A 19,688-nucleotide genomic window follows, 5' to 3' on the forward strand; every position below is an offset into this window, starting at 1 on the left:
CACTTGGTGCACTGTCTGATGCCCTGATTTGCAGTGATCAAACTGGAGCTTGAAAGATGGCAGCTTTGAAAGGAAAAAGAAGTTGTAACGGGTGTGTTGCCCGTTTACAGGATGGATTATGAACACAGAACACAAAACACAAATGCAGAACACAAAGAAAAACGCGGACACACATACAGACGGTTGACTGGAGTAATAATACTCCGGGTCAGTTTTATTTTTATACTCTAAAAAATTAAAGTTAGTTCCTTGTACATAACCACCCAGGCATTTTAGCAATGCCCATAAATTTCAGAATGCGTAGCCTTAGGGAAGCAGATATCCCCTGGCTCAGAATTTTTAGGTGGTTGCTCTAGGCACCAGGTATAGATCACGGACAGAGATTAGCAAGGATGAACAAGGTAGCCACAGGGGGCATTTCTCATCCCCAGCTTCTCTTAGGGTGACCCCTAAGATCTTAGGCTGATCCCTGGTGGCTGTGCCTGGCTTAGGTCGCCCCTATTCTTGAGGGATCTTACCCGTCATTGACTAACCAGCCATCTTATGGGGTTTAAGCAGCAATCACAGGAACAATGTATTTATCGTGTGGCCTCCAGACCCCCATTGCCATGGGGCTGGGCAGCTCTTGCTTACTTGCAGCTCAGGTCCTTTGTTATGCCTCTAGGCAACAGCCTTGTTTATCACAAGGACCTAGTCTGGAACACATTACTTTCAAACACTCTGGGCAGAGCACGTATATTACTCACTAAATTTAATTCTTAAACTAGGAAAATATATGTCAGTCCCCTATAGTCACAGTGGTGCCCCACTCTCCCTTGGCTATCTTTGAGGGCTGGGAGGCTGTCAGCAGATTGTGTACACACGGGCTCCATTTGGACACTAACCGATAGCCTCCTCTCCGGCCCCCTGGGAACCCTGTAGTCACCATTCTACACCTGTACTGCCAAGCATGGTAGCCACTAGCCACATTGACTGTCTAAATTTATGTGAACTAAAATTAACTAAAATTTGAAAATCCAGTTCCTTGGTAGCACATTTCAAGTGCTCCATTCTGCACGTGGCTAGGGTCCACCATGATGGGCAGACCTTGGTCCTTAAATCCAGGCCACTAGCAAAAGGCTGTGGCTTGCTGGCCCTTGCAGTGATCTGCCCATGATGTCAATAGGATGGGGTGTGTGGCCTCAGGTCAGGGAGGGGAAGACACACAGAGGTTGTGAAAACTCCAAGGGTGCTGGGGTGGGGGGCAGCCATTCTTCTCTCCACAAGCACTTTTGCCTTGTCTGCTCTTTCAGAAGCGAGTTCTTTTCCTGACCAATGACTACTTCTTCACAGACATCAGTGACACACCATTCAGGTGAGGGACCTGTGCTTTATTTGCAGTGGGAACAGGTGTGTGGATTGTGAATACCAACAACTCATATTTAGCTGGCAATTTTGTGGTAACCGCAAAAGACCCAGGTCAGCATTCAGGACGCTAGGCGTAGACCAGCTTTGCCAGTGTAGCCGAGTGTGCAGGTTCTGCAGCCACACTGCTTGGATTTGCACCCCAACTCTGCCACTCACAGGCTGTGTGACCTCTGTCAAGTTACGTGGCCTCTCCCTGCGGTGGATGTCTCCTCTGCACAACGGGGCTAACGGTAGTAGCTACTTCTTGGTGGTGTTGTGAGCATTACATGACATCGTCCATTCAAAAATGTTAAAGTAGTGGCTTCTTAAAAGATGAAAGGATCGAACTTGAAGATCTCTTAGGTTCTGTCCAACTGTACAGATATCTGACTCGAGGCGCCACACAGACAAGGAAACAAAGGGTCCCTACCTTTCGACCGCCGCATTTCTCCATATGGCCCTGGTCCCTGGACCTGAGCACTCCTCAGAGCATCTGAGGAATTTTGTAAAACTCCCAGTGCCCAGGCCTCACACAACCAATTTGATCAGAATTTCTGGAGGTGGAGCCCAAGCCCTGGTCTTTTTAAAGTCCGCTGTATGGTTCAGGTATTCAGTCCAGGCTCAAAACTGATGCTCCCTAGGAGAGGAAGGTGTGGCAGGAGCCAGGGGAGGGGCAGTCTCCTGCTGGGGGTGCCTGTGAGGCACAGAGACCTCCTCATCCTTTGGGATGTGCCCTGAGGAAAACAGGTGCGCAGAGGGCCCTCAGTCTTGGGATTTCCAGGTCCTTCCCAGGAGGGAAGCTGATGACAAGACAGAATGCTGCCTGAGTTTTGGAGGGAACAGCGAGGCCAGGGCAAGCGTGGGGACAGCACACAGAGCTGACGAAGGGCAGGAAGGGCCGGGTGTCCTGAGTGTGCTTTCTCCTCCTGCTGCAGCTTGGGAGTGGTGCTGTCCCGGGGCCACGGGGAGTACATGCTCCTGGGGGACACGTCTGTGGAAGAAGGTGGGTTGGTGCTGCACGGTGCTGGGCAGCCTGGCGGAAACGTGGGTTCTCCTGGGGCCCTGGGCAGAGCCTGTGTGGCAGCTTCCCTGAGCCACTCAGAGCGAGGGGCAAAGCTCGTTTGCTAGGGCTGCCATAACAAGACACAGCAAACTTGGTAGCTTACAGCAGAAGGCTAGAAGCCTGAAATCAGATGTCAGAAAGGCCATGCCTCCGCAGTCACTGGGCTTCTCTGGGGAAAGGAGCTCCCCTTCTGCCCCCGGCCTTGTGCCTGTGTCAGAGCAGTGGCCCTTCAAGGCTTCACAGATGCCCCGCTGGCCTCTCCGTCATCTTTCCCTACAACTTAGCAAGGCCTTGACTGAGCACGTCCTTACTCCTGAGCTCTGAGGAGGTGCCAGAGGGACACCTCTTCCCCACTCATCCAATCCACGGCACCAGCCGAGCACATCAGGGCAGGCTGTGTGCCAGGCAAGGCCCTGGAGGCTCACGGGGACTGGAGGCAGGGCCCCCTTGGGACTCACCCCCAACTGCCCCTTTAGCTCAGCTGGGTACAGCGAGGCCAGTGGAGCTGGCTGCAAAGTACCAGCCCTTCCAGAGGAGATGCTAAGGAGAGCCGGACGCGGCTTCCTCGCCGAGCTGCCGTCTGGCAGAAGCGTGAGGACGTGGCCGTGACAACCAGAACCCAGCCTGGAGAGGGAGGAGGGCCGTGAGAGCCGGGGAGGAGGAACAGGCAGCCCGGGCCGGGTGGGCAGCGCAGTGAAGGAGCGGCATGGGTCCTGAACCTTGGAGAGTGGGTGGGACTTGGCTTGAAGCAGCAGGAAGAAAAAGCACTTCTGGAGGCAGGAGAGGTGTGCACACAGGCAGGACATGTGCAGACCTTGCACTGCTGTTGGTCGGGTTCCTACTGTGAGCTAAGAGCAAGGAAGAACAGTGGGCTGTCCCTCCCAGCGCCATGAGCCTGCTGGGCGGTGGCTCCCACACAGGCGGTGCCCACCTCCCCCTGTGGGTGCGTGTCGCCCCGAGCGTGTCTCTGTTTCAGGTCTGCACGACCTGCTCCACCCGGACCTGAGTCTGGCCGGCGACTGGTAAGCGAGGAGGAGAGGATGGGAGGAGGCAGGGGCAGTTTCTCAAGGTGACACTGACTCCCGGGGTTCCAGGATCTACTGCACCACGGACATCGACCCGGACCACCGGAAGCTCAGCCAGCTGGAGGCCATGGTCCGTTTCCTCACCAGGGAGGACCCAGACCTGGAGTGTGAGTGCCACCACCCGCAGTGGTGGGTTTCTCCTCGGGGCTCCAGGTGGGGGCGAGGATGCCACGTAGCCCTATCCCTGAGGCACAAGGACAGCCTAGAGAGGACAGGGGGAGCCTCAAAGAAAATGGCAGAGCCAGCCTTACTACGAGGCCAAGCTGGCATCTAAGCATTCTTGGAATTGTGGTGACCAGACGTGTCCCCATATTGGGGACTGAGTTCGTTTTCAGCCTCTATTGACTTGCTGAGGCCCAGGGGACCACCTGGCTGTCAGCTCTGTCCCTTCTGCCCCTAGAAGTGGCCCCTAGGCAAGCAGCTGGGTCTGCACCTGAAGCCCTCCTCCCCACAGAGGGGAGCCTGGGGCCGGCGCCCTCACAGCCCTTGCCTTGTCCTCTGGGCACGCGCTCTCCCGCACTGCTGCAACTGGTGACTCAGTGGGCCACACCCTGGCATGCTCCTTCCCTCTCCTTTCTGGTGAAGGGGCAGGTCACCCTATCACAAAAGTGTCGCCCTCACAAGAGGACTCTGCCTCCCATCCTGGCCCACTGGGCACTCAGTTGTTCAGGCGTTAATTCCATCGCCAAATCTGTACGAGGTGTGTCCCTGCCGCGCCAGGCCCCAGGGCGGCGCGGACGGCTCAAAGAGAACCCAGCCCAGGCCTCTGCTCCGTGGAGCTCACAGCCCAGCAGGGACGGGACGGCAGGGCGGAGCGTGACCAAGCCCTGACGAGGGTGCCGTGGGGATGGGGCCTGCTTTAGATGGCTGGTCCAGGAAGGCCACCTCCGAGAAGTGGTGTCACGCAGCTAAGGATGCAAGAGGCTTGCTGGGCTCTCCTCTGGGGCTGCCAGAGACACATGGAAACTAGACAGAGGTGGTGGCTACACAGCATTGTAAATGTACTAAATGCCGCTGAATCACATGTTCAAGTTGGTTAGTTTTATGTTATGTGAATTTCACCTCAATAAAAATAAATAATTTTTTTAAAAAGAGGGAAAAGCAAGAGCCTCCCATGCAAAGAGCAGGGAAAAGCGTCCCGGGCAAGGGAATGGCATGTGGCAGCTTCGAGGCGAGGGGAGCATGGCAGAGTCGGGTCCGCAGACCCGGGAGAGCGTGTCTGACAGCCACGAGCACAGCGGAGGTGTGGAGACGGGAGAGGCAGGCTGGGCGGCTCCTGGCCCCATGTCACCGAAGGAGTCTCCGAGGCTCACAGAGTGTCAGAACTGGAGAGAGCCCGAGGTGCTGTTCAGTTCTACTCATGTCCCTTTGGCGCTGAGGATGTGGAGGCAGGCAGAGGGGAGGCAGCCTCCTTGTGCCCGCTTGTCCACACATCAAGTTCCCTGGACTTCGAAGAGCAGGTGAGCTGTGTTCCTAATCACGGGGGAAGCACGTGGCCTGGTCCCCTTTGGTTTTGCCCGCAGGTGACGAGGAGCTGGTGCGAGAGGTGCTGTTCGATGCGGTGGTGACAGCCCCCATGGAAGCCTACTGGACTGCGCTGGCCCTCAACGTCTCCAAGTATGCACGGGTTCCCAGAGGCAGCGCCCAGGGGCCCAGGGTTCCCTCGGCTGAGTAAGGGCACCTGCTGCCACCTGGCTGGTGGCTCAGGACTCCTCCCACATCCCTTGGCCTAAGATGAGCCATGATGAGGGCAGGAAGACATGGGCGGGGGCGAGCGACCTCCACACAGCCCCAGCGGAGCGGGGCTTGGCAGAGCTTCCACACGCAGTAGAGGGCTGCTGCCCTCTCCACAAAACACCATGCCTAGGTCTCCTGGGCAGAGGTCTCAATCCCCACGCCAGGACAGCCCCCTTCTGGGAGGCCCTCTTTCTGGGCTGGGCTCTAGCCGTGACAGCCCATTAGCCTAAGTGCCCTGCTGAGAGCCTTGTTTCCAGCAGATAAGGTCTTGACACCAGTGAACTTGACCTCGGTGTCTCCCAGCCCCTTAGATCTCCTCACTCCCTTTGCTGGTCTTTACTGGGGCTATCGTGTTCAGTGACCAGGTAGAAGGGTGCACGGCATGTGACTGTGAGCGTGGATGCATGCATGTGCTCTTGAGTGTGGAGGGCAGTGTAAGATACTAATGAGGTTAAGGTCATAGTGGACCACACCTTGGTCCTGAATAGGAAGATTCAACATTGTAAAGATGTCAAATCTCCCCTGAATTAGTTTGTTAATGTTATCCTAATAAAAACATCTACAGAATTTTATAGGGACAATCTCCTATTGCAAAAAGTAAAACGTGGAATGCTCTGCACGGTCTGCCTCCATATAGGTGAGAGACCATGGACGCAGCATCTGTGTGTTTGTGTGCGTATTATACCTGTGTATCTCTATACATAATATCTAGGGAATGCTCCCTAGGAAATAGTCCTCCCTGATCGTTTCTGAGAAAAATGGGTAACTGAAACAGGGAGGAAAAGGATACTTTTCACTGTATAGTTTTTGGTATGATTTGGAACCGTGTAAAATATGACCTATATAAAATCAAATAAAACTAACAGAGAGAAAGAAAAAGAATCCAGTGGGCCAGGAACTGTTCTAAGTAGTAAATAGTAGCAAGTTCTAGGTATATTAACCCACCTCGTCCTCACTACAGTCTTTGACACAGGTGCTGTCATCACCCCTGTCACAGATGAGGACACCAAAGCAGGTGACAGCCAGCACCTTGCCCCAGCCCACAGCTTTGTGGGCAGCAGAGCTAGAATCACAGCCCAGCCACTGGTCCCAGAGCCAGGCTCCTGACCCCTCAGTGTTTTGCCCTCTGCAGAGGGCTGGACTGCTAGGTTTGGAGAGAAGGGTGTCATCTTCATCTCTACAAGGTCATGGGTAACCACAGATGTTTTTAATGCAGAGAAACATTGAAAAGCAAATATTCTTAATCAGAGTGTACATCAGAAAAGACTCCCTAGGAAATTAATATGACATAATGTAAAACTAAGGAGAAAAATTACATAACCATAGATGCAGAAAAGGCATTTAAACAAATATTAATATTATATCCATGCATGTTTTTAAAAACCTCTCCATAAAATTAAGATCGATCTAGACCTGAAAGCTGACATCTCCACGGGCTCGAGGCTCTCCCAGGACAGACAGCGTGCCTTGCCCTGCTGCCGTCTGAGAAGGTCAGAAGATTTCCGTGCAGTGAGATGAGAGAAAGCACTTAGAGAAATGAGAACTGGAAGGAGAGAAGCAAAATTGTCTCTATTTAAAGATGATAAGATTATATACCTGGCAACACCAAAAGAATTAATGGGGAAACTACCATACCCAATATGAGAATTTAGTAAAGTAACAGGTGACAACAGAAACCAGAAGGTATAATACAATAAGGTTTATTTAGAAGGATAAGAAACAAAGTATGATAAAGTTATAAGACTATAAGAACATGTTCTATAGTTTTATAAATTATAAGAACTGCCCAAAAACCCATATAAGGAAAATTTTGAAACACTCTTGAAAAACACAAAAGTAGACTACAACACATGGAAAGACAGATAGTGTTTTTGGATAGGAGGATTCAACATCATAAAGATATTAATCCTTCCGGAGTTAATTTATAAATTTAATGCAACCCCAATAAAAATGCCATGTCATGAGTATTTTTCTGCATGCAGAGAAATTGATTGTCAAGTTCATGTGGAAGAACAAGCAAGAATTGCTCAGAAACACCTGACAGAGAAGGCGTGAAGTGAGGCTGGGCCTACCAAGGCGTGACAGCACGTGAGAAAGCCACATGAGTCACCCAGCGTGGCACTGGCGTGGGGAAAGGCAGGCTGGCCAAGGGAACAGAATAGGAGACCTGGACATTTGTCTAAACGCATGTGGGAATGTAGTATATGATAGAGGCCTCACATCAAATCAATGAAGGAAAGATGGATTTTTAAATAACTTGTTTGAAAGCCATATGGAGAATGATAAAATTGTGTTCTTTTCTCACACCATACACCTGGATAAAGTCCAAATGACTCAGAGATTCAAATGTAAAAGATGAAAGTATAAAAATACTAAAAGAAAACATGAGCCAATCACTCTAAAATCTAGGAGTGGGGAAATCTTTCCCAACAATGACTCAAAATGCAGAAGCAACACAGGAATGACAGATAAATTAAACAAATGGGAAAAATAAAAACACAAGCAAGGTAAAAAGAGAAACAACAACAAACTGGAGAGATGTTTGCAACTTATAAAACAGATAGAGGGGTACTCTCTCTATATTATATATTTACGATAACTAAAGGGCTTCAAAAATAGAGACTTAAAAGACCAACCACTCTAGAGGGAAAGTGGTCCAAAGATAAAGACAGTTCACAGAGGAAAAATGCAAATAGTCCTTAAATATTTGGAAAAATCCTCAACGTAGCATTTAGTCTTAAATGTAAGTTAAAACTATATCCAGAGTGGATTTCTCCTCTATGAGATTGCTAACCATCTAACTCTGTCAGCGTGCACTGTTGGCTAAGCTGTGGGGAGTCAGGCATTCTGTATATTGTGGGTGGGAATGCAAAATGCTTCAAGCCCTATGAAGGGAACTTGATGGCATCTTCCAGAATGACGCCTGCATTTACACTTTGATCCAGCAATCACCTTTCCGGGACCTTATCCCAAAGATACATATTTTTGAGGGCAAAAATATCAGCCATTCATTACAGTACCTTTAATAACAGCAAAAGATTGGAAACAACCTGCATAATTGCACCATGGTAGATCCACATGATAGAATATTATGCAGTCTAGAAATATCTGTATATACTGTTACTATACAATAATCTTCAGTAATGAAGAAAAGTGTGACTAATACCCTCACTATTTATCTAAAAAGAGGAAATACAAATATATTTTCATAATTATTTACACATACATACACATAAATATGCATATATATTTGTATGCACACATATACACATGTATTTTTTAATGAAACAATAAACCAAAAATAAGGTTACCTATAGGAAGAGTGAAGGAACAAGAAGATATATACAGAGACAGACTCCTCTGAATATGTCTTATTTTTAATAGTGACTTTGAACCCATGTAAATGCCTTATCTAGTTATAAAACTAAATTAAATTTTTAAAGCAACCTCTAAAAAAGTGAAAGCAAATGAAACAAATAAGCCTGGCTGTTTATCAAATTTCTGAAATAACCATACATACGGGAATTCTTTAGGGAGCTTTAGAACTGTAAATATTAAATAAATAAAACCTTAAGACTGTGCTCAGCACTCACATTGCTAGAAATAATGCTGGCATTGTTATTCTGAACAGACAGAGCAAATGGGACTAGGTTAATGTCATTAGGAACCAAGATTTTCAGCAAAAGAGAAAAGCGATGCAAATTTCAAGAATCAAAGAAATTTGGATTTAATTCTGAATTTGAATTGGAAATATCAATTTGAACTCATGATGTATTTTCTCTAAAAGAAATATAAAGATCACCCTAGCTCTCTCCACTGGGAGGATCAACCTCAGTGAACGTGCCGGGCCTGGACTGTGGCTCTCCATGCGAGGTCCTCGTCCAAATGAGCCCGTGCTCCTTGGAGAAATGTCTGGTTCCCTCACAGGGGTGGAACATGCACAGAATGAGCCTGAAACGTCTTGTCATCCCAGGAAGCTAGAAGCTACCAAAGACTAATGAGACTGCCAAAGGGATCACCCCAGGGCCAACTTAAAGAACCTCTCACTGGCCAAAGGTGGGACGATCAGAGCAGCAAAAGTTGCAATAACTGCAATTGGTTAAAACACATGAAATATGTTTTTAAAAACCTTTGAGTTCATAATGGTACTGGGAAAAAAACTTCATTGGTCATTTTGGAAGATGTTAAGAAAACAATGCATTATTCTAAAAACTGGTAAAGAAACAAAAAGAATCAATGGTACAAATTGTATCTCAGGATAACCAAACATTGATGAGGAGAGGTTTTTATTTATGCAAGTATTTCAAGTGAAAATAATATAAAGAAGAAATAAAGGAATAAACCTATTTTGCAACCTCTAATCAATCAGATAGTGTGTGACTTGCTGAGACACATGTCTATGAAAATGCAACGCTGACCCTGGGCAGGACCCGGGGCTGACTGGCAGCTGCAAGAAACCTGGGGCTGGGAGAGCCTGCTGAGTGACACCACAGCACTGCAGTAGCCAAATCCAGACACGTGAAAGTCCTCAGACAAATGACCTAATTTGACAGGAAGTCAGCTGCTGGGAAAAGAGAAAGGGAGAGGGAGAGTGGGTAGAGAGAGGAAATCAGGTTAGAAATATCGAAGATGACTGTTAACAGTTAGGGAATTCTTTTGGGGGTGGTGAAAATGTTTTGCAATTCACAGTGGTGATGGTTGTACAACTCTGTGACGATACTAAAAACCATTGCATTTTACACTTTAGGTGAGTGAATTGTATGGTGTGTGAATGATATATCAATAAAGACACACATAGAGAGAGAGACAGACAAAAGAGTTACTAATAGCAACCAGTTGCAAAGCATGGACTTTAGTTAGACTCTGATTCAACCAAACTTAAAAAATTCATAAGGCAATTGGATTATCTGATGATATTAAGGAATGGAGGGGGGTTAAAGGTGTGATAGTGGCTAGAGGTATTTTTTTAAAAAAATTCCTTATATTTTAATGACACAAATTAAAATTTCAAAATTTACCCATGAAATATCTGGGATTTGCTTCAAAGCAATCTAGCTGAGGGGCTGGAGGGGGCCGCAGACAAGCCAGGCCTGGCGGTGGGCGGGCAGCTGTCCAGCTGAGCTGTGGTGGGGTGCCGGTGAGCCTGTCCCGACTGCTGAGCAGACAGTTGGGTCAGGAGCTCTTTAGTGAAGCGCAGGAGGGCAGGCCCCAGCCCAGAGGGCCTGACTCGGTGGTTCCGTGGCGGGGCTCTGGTGTCCGTGGTGCGCAAGTCTGCACGGTCCTGGCGCGCTGTGCGGCCGCCTGTCCGCAGACGGGCTGGAAGCCTGTCTCAGTCTCCGGACACTCTCCTCGGGGACTTTCCAGGCCTCGGCCTGGACTTTAATCCAGTTCCCGCCTGTCCACAGACGCTGTGCGGTGCCACTTGTGCCTCCCACCCCTGAGGGCTCCGACAGCCTCGCTCTGAGCCTGAGGAGATGCAGCCTTTCCCTGGCCGGGGCTTGGGGCCGCCCACCTCGTCTGCCCGCCCCAGCCCACAGGCCCAGGCACTGGGAGGAGTTAGGTCATGGCCTCCAGTAAACCAGGCCAGGAACACGATGGTGCCAGAGTTAGAAGGGGCGACATCCCACCCTGGTGCCGTCGCCGTGGCTTTCAGCTTGGAGACTGGGGGGGGTCAGTGGCGCTGCAGCGGCTGGTAGATCTGTCTCATCAGCAGGGTTCGCAGCCCCAGGGCGTCTCCCAGGCGGATGTGGGCAGCGCCTCTCATTTCAGTGCCCAGGGAGCTATGTGGGAAGGGCTCAAAACTGTGAGGGGCTTGCTGGTCAGACGTTCCAATCCTTGGTCCCAGGACGGACTCTCCTTCCTGAGTTCCTTCTGTCTTCCAGACCCAACCCCAGGGGCACAAGTTAGGAGCCAGATCTGACAAAGCAGAGGCTGGCCTGGGGTGTCCACTCAGCCAGGGCGGTGCTGCCGGACGCCGGCACCCAACACGACATGCTCTGCAGCCAGCAGATGGTGTGACCCCCAGAACTCAGCCCTCCAGGAAAGCCTCCCCTGAGCCAGGGTGGGTGCCAGCTGGGAGAGGCCCAGAAAGCCCTGCAGGCCCCCATGTGCGGGTGCCTGCTGCGCTGCGTCCACGTGGCGACCACTCCCGCTTGTCTGTCCCGCAGTGAGACCGAGTGTGCGGTGGACATGGCCTTCCTGGGCACCCGGGCTGGCCTCCTGAGAAGCAGCTTGTTTGTGGGCTCCGAGAAGCTCTCCGACAGGTGAGTCCTGCTGGCCACCCTGGGAGGGAACCCTGCGGAGCGGAGAGGACAGCCCTTAGGCGGGTTCAAGGGCAGTGGGCGGACTGAGACTCGGTCTCCAGCTCGCTCAGCCCCTGGGAGCCCAGTGGGGGCAGAGGGTGGGGCTTTGCAGCTGGCAGAGTGAGAAAGGTCACCCTTCCACCAGGCTCGCACACATCCTGGAGGCGTCCCCGGAGAGGACAGTGCGTGGGCAGTCAGGGAGGAGAAAGGCTTTGAAGTTGGGGTCGGTCAGAGATTCCACTTAGGGGAGCCTATAAGAGGGGAACCCTGAATTGCTTTCCTCTCTGGGACTCGTCTCTCCTTGACAGGCTAAGTCTTCTGGCTGTGCCCCCTTCTCTGCAGACACTTCTCTGCCCCTGGGGAGCAAGGGGCTGCCCCTGGAGCCCTGCCCATGGAGAGCCCACCTCAGCAGCACCCCTGCTGGCACCGCCTCGCCATGGGGGAGGTTGCAGGCGCTCGCCTCCTCTGGCGGGGTCCTAGCTCCGCTTGCTGGGGGGCACGGGAGGCTTAAGAGTCCAAGCAGAAAGGCTCCACTGGGGTGATTTCCCCCTCCTGGGTGGCATTTGGCAATGTCTGGGGACGTTTTTGACTGCCACAGTGGGGGAACTGGAGAGGCTGCTGCCAGCATCTCGTAGGCAGAGTCCAGGTGCGCTGTGCGCTGTGGTTGCCCGGCCGGCCACGTCGCCGGTGCCCAGGCCACGAAACCTGCTCTAAGCAAAGGCAGGATTCCGGGAGAATCAGGGGCCCAGAGGAGGAGCTGAGGGGAGCAATGCCACCTGCCCCTCCTCAAACCTGGAGACGAAAACAGCTGAGGGCCACTGGGCAGCCTTGACCACCCTGTCATTGCCTCCCACCGGCCGACTGCTCCTCTTGCTAAATCCAAGCACACTCAGCCACGGAGCGCCATCTTTGAGCTCCTTCCAGGACTCTGTGACAAATCTACACTTGCTAAGCAAAGCTGAGGCTTTCTAGGAAAACAAATTAAGTTGGTCTTCCCTCTCCCCCTCCTCCCGGTCCTCCTCCCTCCGCTCACTCGGGAGGTGGAGGGGAGAGCTAGCTGCTGCCTCGACAGTGCTCCCCCAGCCCCTCTAAAAGGCCTCTGAGAATGAAAGAAGGAGCTCTCAACACAGACAGCCCTTCCGAGGTGGCAGAGCGCCTCTGCTCCTGTGAGCTCTCCCAGAGGGCTCCCTGCAACCTGGCCTTGTGGGAGCAGCAGCCCAGTGACAGCCCAGTGCCGTGCAGAAAGGCAGGCGCCTGTGGGCATGTGAGCCCATCACTCCCAAACCACCCCCAGGTACTCACTGTGTGGATTGCCCACGGCAGCGCTGCAGGTCCCCGCCCCTCCCCCCACTCTGCTTTTGGACACACACTCCTCCCGTGGGCTGCCGTGTGCAGGGAACACAAAACCATAATTAGGAAGGTAGAGCTGCTTGACAAAGGGAACTCACGATGCCTTCAAAAGCCTTAGCGGCAGTCCTTTCCAAGGAGCTATTTGGGGGAATTCATGCCCCTCTATTAGAGCCTGATCGCCTTGACTGTACAATTGCCGCCCTCAGACATGCCAACGAGCCAGACAAAAATAATTTAGGCTACATCCAAAGGAAATAAATCCTGCAGACAACAGAGTCTGCATAAAAGTGGAAAGTACACCTTCATAACACGGACCCTGCACCTCTCCCAGCTGCTCATGTGCCATCAGGTGCAGCATCATTTTGATCCTGGAAGAGTCAGGAATTGGTGGGGAACATTGTCTGGGGTGCTACCAATTTTGGGCTAGTGTTTCTGTCTGTCATCTGTCTGCAACTCTGCCAAAGCAGAGGGAGTGCTCTCTTGGCCTGGGCAAGGTGGTCTTGTGAGGAACAAGGAAGAAGGGATGGCTGTGTTCCCAGGTGTGGGGGAGGTACCAAGTCTTCCTCCTTGCAGGAAGTTCCTGACGCCTGCAGACGAGGCCAGTGTGTTCACGCTGGACCGTTTCCCGCTGTGGTACCGCCAGGCCTGTGAGCAGCCGGCCGGCAGCTTTGTCTTCAACCTCCGCTTTGCAGAGGGCCCAGGTAACCCACAGCCCTTGCTCCGGGGCTGGGGGCGGGATCAGAACCTCCCCGTGCTGCTGTGCTCTCCGGGGGAAGCGGGTGGGATGTGGAACAGAGGCCCAGACCTCCCGGGCTCTCTCCCTTCCTTCCCTCCCGACACTTGAGGCCTGAGAAGGCTCCGTCCCGCCTCCCCACGCCCAGGCCCCACGTGCTGGCTGTGGGTGGCTGTTGGACCCCAGCCAGGGGCACAGCAGGCGCTTCCCTCTCCAGCACAGGGTAAAGGAAAGGGGCTCACTGCAAGTTAGGAGGGCTGTTGCGGCCCGAACTCCAAATGCGAGGGTGCGGGAAGAGTTGCTCTCTAAGGGTCTTCTACTTCCACATGTCTGTGTGGCGGAGAAAGTTCCGTGAACAAGAAGTTCCGGATGGCAGTGGCAGAGCGCTGCGTCAGAGGGCTGCCGGGCTTCCCGGCCAGCAGGCCACATGCTCTTCACAAACAGAGGGAAAGCAGCCTGGCCCCCTCCCCATGGTCACCGGGAGCAGCCACAGGGAGCACCCAGCAGCCCTTGAGGAGCTTCTCTGCTGGCGGGAGGGAGCCTCCCAGGGTGCGTGGAGGCACCAGATGCGCCGTCAGCAAACCCGACAAGGCCAAGGACCAGGACACTCTCAGAGCTGGCCGGCGCCCAGCACCCAACCCCAGCTCCACTCTGCAAAATAGCCCAAAAATGAAAAATTAAGTGGCTTTAACAGAGCACCAGGAAAATCACAAAATGTTTAGACCTGAGAGGGACTTAGTGCCCGCATAGCGTTGCCCTTGAAGAGACTCTGGGAGTGGAGGAGCCTGCCCAGGGGCCCAGGACTCCACTGGGGAGCTGATGCCGCCCAGTGGACCAAGGGCCCTGGAGAGAACCCACCTGCGGGACATGAGCTGCCAGAGGTGGTGGGGCGAGATGTGTGACAGGAGGGCCATGGGCTGGTGGTCAACTTGGAACTTCCCCTTCAAGGTGCCCTTCTCCCAAAGGCCGTCCAGCCACCACTGCCCCAAAACCGTCTCAAGACTCAAGATGGAGAAACGCCCTGGCTCAGGCTCCAGGGCTCCTCCTGGGACAAGGACGGGGAAGGCAGACAGCAGGCAGGAGCTCCACCTCTGTGCCCGCTGGAAGCTTTCCTCACCTTGTGCTAGCTACACCTGCCTCCCCAGGCTCTGCCTGTCCCTCCCACCCGTGTACCCAAATGAACACGCTTTCCAAAAGTTTTCTGCATATAGCTTGTTCAGTCTGCACAACCCCGTGAGATAAGGCTTCTTATTCCGCAACTTACACAGGGAGACTCTGAGGCTCAGAGAGGTTCCATGACTTGCCCAGGGTCACACAGCAAGGGAGCTCCAGAGCCAGGCTAGAACGAGGTCTGTCCCACCAAAGTCCAGGCTCAGTTGCCATACCAAGCATAAGGCAGGAAAGGGAAAAAGGAGGGGACATTTTTATTCCCAGTGCAAGCCCCTGGGGCAGGTTCTGAAAGCCAAGGGGAAAGTCCCCTTCCCACACTCACAGCACACACTGAGGCAGCTCTTCCTCCCTGGCCACCCGCATGTGTAGCAGCACAAAAGCCCCAAGGAGGGACACCCAGGATCCTGGGACGTCTGGTTCCCTGGGGTGAGGCCCTGGCCCTGCCTGTAGCCTAGACCATGGGTTCCCTTGGCACCACATTGTCACCCAGACTGTGGCTGCCAGCTGCTGGGGACTGTATGTGGCGGCAAGGTAGGAGGGCGGGTGGGTGGGGAGCTGAGCCCCAGGAGAAGAGAGGGGAGCTGGCACCCCAGAGAGGGGCCACTGAGGAGCGTGAAGCTCACCCTCACCTGCTGGCACACTGGCTGGGCGCATGCACACACTTAGGACACGCGGGCACCTCCGCACCCTCCCATCCACCCCAGAAGAAAGAAAACAACAATAATTTCATTTTAATGTGTGGTGTGGGGGGACCTGCAGCTTCTGAGAAGAAGGGGAGGAGCCAGCCCAGGGTGCCCTCTGGGGACAGCTGGGGCGTGTCCCAGGCTGTCACCACAGCCCTTTGCCTGCAGCCTGGTGGGCTGAGTCCTGCCCACATGGAGCCGTCTTTTGCAGTTGGTGCCTGGGAAGCCTGCCAGCGCGCAGCAGTCTCGCCAAGACCCGGGTGGCTGAGGCCTGTCAGCCCCCTTCTGCAGCCCACCTCTCCCTGGGCCAGCCAGGGCCCCGCCCACCAGCACGTGGCGCCCTGCCTGCTGAGCCCGGTACAGGGCCAGGTGGCTGCAGCGACCCAGAGCCGAAATTCCCAGTGTCCCCAGGGACTCCACCATTAGGGCTCCACACCCACACGTGGGCCTCCTGCGAGCCCATGCTGGCCAGAGCCACACACGGAAAGTCTGTCCTGGAAAGCAGGCTGCAGGGCTCAGCCCTGCCACTGTCCTCTAGATGTTTCTGGAAGAAGGTGGGGAAGCCAATTTCTATGTCTATTTTGTTCCCTTAGACTTTGTCGTAGAAAACTCCTAGAATCAAGGACAACTTTACGTATTATGAGTCCTAGAATCCGAAGGTAGGTTTAGATGTCAGCGAGGTAGCCGATGACAGCAGGTGTGGCAGGTGATCTTGGCCATGTAGCAGTTGCGAGAAGCCGGCGGGTAAGCCCTGTTACAGCTGATGCGGTCACGCTAACAGGGTCCACACAAGACTTCGTGACCTGTTTTCTTCATGCCGAATTTGATATCAAGACTTTCTGACAAAATATGAGAGCACATTGTAAAAGTTTGCCCCTTTCTTGGAAGTTTTAATGATGGAATTCGGCCTGCACACAGAAGTGCTTTGCAAAGGAGACATCTTCAGAGCCAGGGACCAAAGAGATTTAGGAAGCCTGAGGTCATGTGGCAGCCTGCCCATCTCAGAGCCAGGCAGCTCAATGTCCAGCTGAAACTGCCTTAAATTCTGCACCTAGGGTGGCTGATTCTTCTAAAAGAAGTGAAAAGGGCAGCTCAAAGCATGCCCTCTGGCCTTGAAAGCGGGGCCGAATGTCCCAGAAATGCGGCAACCAGCTGTGAAGCAAGCCAGGCCGGTGGGTCAGCCACTAGCACCCAGGACTTACGCAAAGCTGCAGCGGATCAAATGCCATCAGCCTTTGTGCTGCTCAGCCTGTCAGTGTCCCTCTAAGTTGTGCCTGCTCGCAAAGGCCAGCTAAGGACACGCACTGCCAGTCCTGAAGTGCAGCCTAACCCTAACCCTAACTGGAAAGAACCTTCTGGGCACATGCTGGGAGAATGGGCCACAGCAGGCAAACACCCCAGCGTCATGGGGACACGTGTGTCCGGCAAGTTCAGGTCCACACGGGAGGTGGGCAGCGTCTGACATTCACCGCCGCAGCCACTCCACACACAGCACCCCAGGCACGTGAGGCTGGCTGCGCCCGCTCTGTGCGTGTGTCTCCTGCTCCGAGACAGTGGTAGGGACACCCAGGTGCTGCTCCTCCCCATGCTGAGAAGGTGACCCGGTCATCTCTGCTTCCCCAGAAAGTCCGGATGAGCCGGTGGTGGTGACGGCGAGCACAGCTGTCGCGGTGACAGTGGACAAGAAGACAGCCATTGCCGCAGGTAGGAGCCGCCCCTTGTGCCGCCAAGGGCAGGAGACTGTGGGCCACTGTCAGGAACAGGCACGCGGTAACAGCAGGAGGACCCCACACGGCCCGCCAGGCCACGGTCCCCTGGCTGTGAGTTTCCCCAGGTGAAATGTGGGGATGAGGGGAGTCGAATCTTCCTAAGTCATTTTGTTTATAAACCCATAAAACCTTATATCTAAAAGAATCCATGAAGCAAGTGAAATGAAACCCAGAGAGGTCTGCTCAGGGCCGCAGAGGACGGAGGCTGCGGCCAGACCTGCTCGCAGCTCTCTGCTCCCTCTCCTGTCGCCTTGGGCTCTGCCGGCCCCCTCAGGAGGGAGCAGGGCTTGTGGCACAGACCCCCGAAGTACGGCCCCGTGTGCATCCTCCTTCAGTCCTCAGGGTAACCCACTTGACAGACGAGGAAACTGAGACGCAGCAAAGCTATTTGCCCAAGGTCCCACAGCTAGCGGTCTAGAGGCAGGCCGCCCGCCCGCGCCGCATCGCCTGGACTGGTGTGATGAGAGCAGTGAGCTGCCCTGGGCCTTCCCTGACTGTTGTTTCTCGGTGCCTAAAAGTCCTTGGTGTCTCTGCCTAGTTGTCAGGCCCTGTGATGAAGCCCTCCTTACCTTGGTTTCAGTTTCCGTGTCCCAGCCCCATCTGTGCTCTGAAAAGCGTGTGGTCTGGGGAGCACCCAGGCTCTGCAGTGCTGGCTCTGTGGACCGGCTCTCAGGCACGCTGGCCGGGTGAGCTGGGCGGGGGTGGGGTGGGCAGGGTCAGTGCGCCTCCTCCCCAGGCTGAATTCAGGGCGAATGGGATGAAAGAGCCAGCTGGCCTCTGTCCTCTGCCTCAGAGAGGGCCCCAGGGCCACCTGAGCCGGCTGCTGGCCATCTGGGGTCGGGGCAAAGGCTCTCTCTGATGCTGCTCGGCCACCTGGCAGCACGCTTGCATCCCTGGACGTCTGCAGACACAGCCGGCGCAGCATTCAGAGGGACCCGTGCCACCCCAGCTGCCTTGTGCCCTTAGTCCAAGGCATGCTAACCCCACACCGTTTCCAAGCCAAACTTTGACCCCAAACTCATCTCCCTGCAGAGCTCCTGGGGTCCCCACCGTGACTGTCCTGCTCCCTGTGGTGTGGGCCTTCTCAGCGCCTGTACATCTGAAGGTCTAGAGAGAAGGGACAGGAGCGGGTCAGGCTGCTGGCTGTGCTTTCCTGCACTCTCCAATTATCTGATATCATTTTTAACTCGAAGCTGAATTAGAGCTGAGAGGAGTTGCCATAGAAACTGTGTCCTCATGCCTCCGGTTTAACTCACTGCAGACAATCACTCTTACGCTCCAGGGTGTATGGATGCGAGGGGAAAAGGATGGGGCACTGGAGACCGAACACTTCAATTACTCTGCTTCTCTTGGCCTCCCTAGCAATTTCCTCTGCCTGGCCTGTGGCTCAGCCACCCTGACCCTGGGGCCAGATAGGGCCTGTAGCTCAAGGAGGTAGCACAGTCTTGTTTGTGTGCCTGGAAACAGTGGCACTGTGTGCATGTGAACACCAGGCTAGGGGAGTGCAGTGTCTGAGGTGGGGCTGCATGTGTGCTATTTGTGTGCCCAGCAAGGAGCACAGGGAGGAGACAGGCCCAGCTGCAGGGCAGCTGTGTGCCATGTGTCACCACTGTGCATAACGCCATAGGGTCATGCAGAAGGCCGAGTGGGGCTGGGTGCAGTGGCTCACACCTGTAATCCCAGCACTCTGGGAGGCTTTGAGCTCAGGGGTTCGAGACCAGCCTGAGCAAGAGAGAGACCCCATCTCTACTAAAAATATAAAAAATTAGCAGGGCATGTGGCAGGTGCCTGTAGTGCCAGCTACTCAGGAGGCTGAGGCACTTCAGCCCAGGAGCTTGACATCGCAGTGAGCTGAGATGACACTGACTGCACTCTAGCCCAGGTGACAAAGCAAGACCCTGTCTCAAAAAAAAAAAAGGGTGGGTGGGTGAGTAATGGTCATTTTAATTTCCAAGCAGGTGATTTGCCAGCAGCTCATGCAAAATTTCTAGAAATCTAACTTTTGGATCAGGATCCATTTCAATTCTCCATGTCCTACAGTCAAGCATCATGTGTTCGACAGAGGGTCTCTCCGGCAGATGGGCACCCTCCCAGCACTTTGCCACCCTTTCCTGCCGTCCGAGCCTCAGCGTGGGCCCAGCCCCCAGCCCCGGGCTTCTCTGTGGGAACCCTGCATCTGCACAACTCAGATGTGCAGGCGAGGCTTGGTCTGGGTCTGGGCCTCTGCAGGGCTTGGAGACCTGTGTCTGGCCTGCCATCCCTCTTAGGGCTGGTGGAGGCAATGTCCCTACCCTCACCACCAGGGAGGGGACAGCCCGCTCCACCATGGAGTGGGGCTGAGCTCCTTAGGCCCTGATGGTTCACAGCCCACTGGGGTTTGCTCCTGGCTCCTGGGCAGGAGAACCTTCCG

General features: G+C 53.8%; 1 protein-coding gene across 1 annotated transcript in view; it reads left to right on the forward strand.

The window, feature by feature from the left end:
• The window catches only part of CACNA2D4 (calcium voltage-gated channel auxiliary subunit alpha2delta 4), a 111,613-nt gene that overhangs the window by 52,505 nt on the left and 39,420 nt on the right, over positions 1-19,688 (forward strand). Inside the window, exons 17-24 of the mRNA XM_012747243.2 lie at positions 1,293-1,354; positions 2,322-2,389; positions 3,426-3,471; positions 3,544-3,641; positions 5,058-5,151; positions 11,439-11,534; positions 13,497-13,624; positions 17,133-17,213. Coding sequence (XP_012602697.2) covers positions 1,293-1,354; positions 2,322-2,389; positions 3,426-3,471; positions 3,544-3,641; positions 5,058-5,151; positions 11,439-11,534; positions 13,497-13,624; positions 17,133-17,213 — 673 coding nt within the window. The remainder of the gene's footprint in view (positions 1-1,292; positions 1,355-2,321; positions 2,390-3,425; positions 3,472-3,543; positions 3,642-5,057; positions 5,152-11,438; positions 11,535-13,496; positions 13,625-17,132; positions 17,214-19,688) is intronic.

The sequence above is a fragment of the Microcebus murinus genome, chromosome 10 (genome assembly GCF_040939455.1).
Source record: "Microcebus murinus isolate Inina chromosome 10, M.murinus_Inina_mat1.0, whole genome shotgun sequence".
Taxonomy (NCBI): domain Eukaryota; kingdom Metazoa; phylum Chordata; class Mammalia; order Primates; family Cheirogaleidae; genus Microcebus; species Microcebus murinus.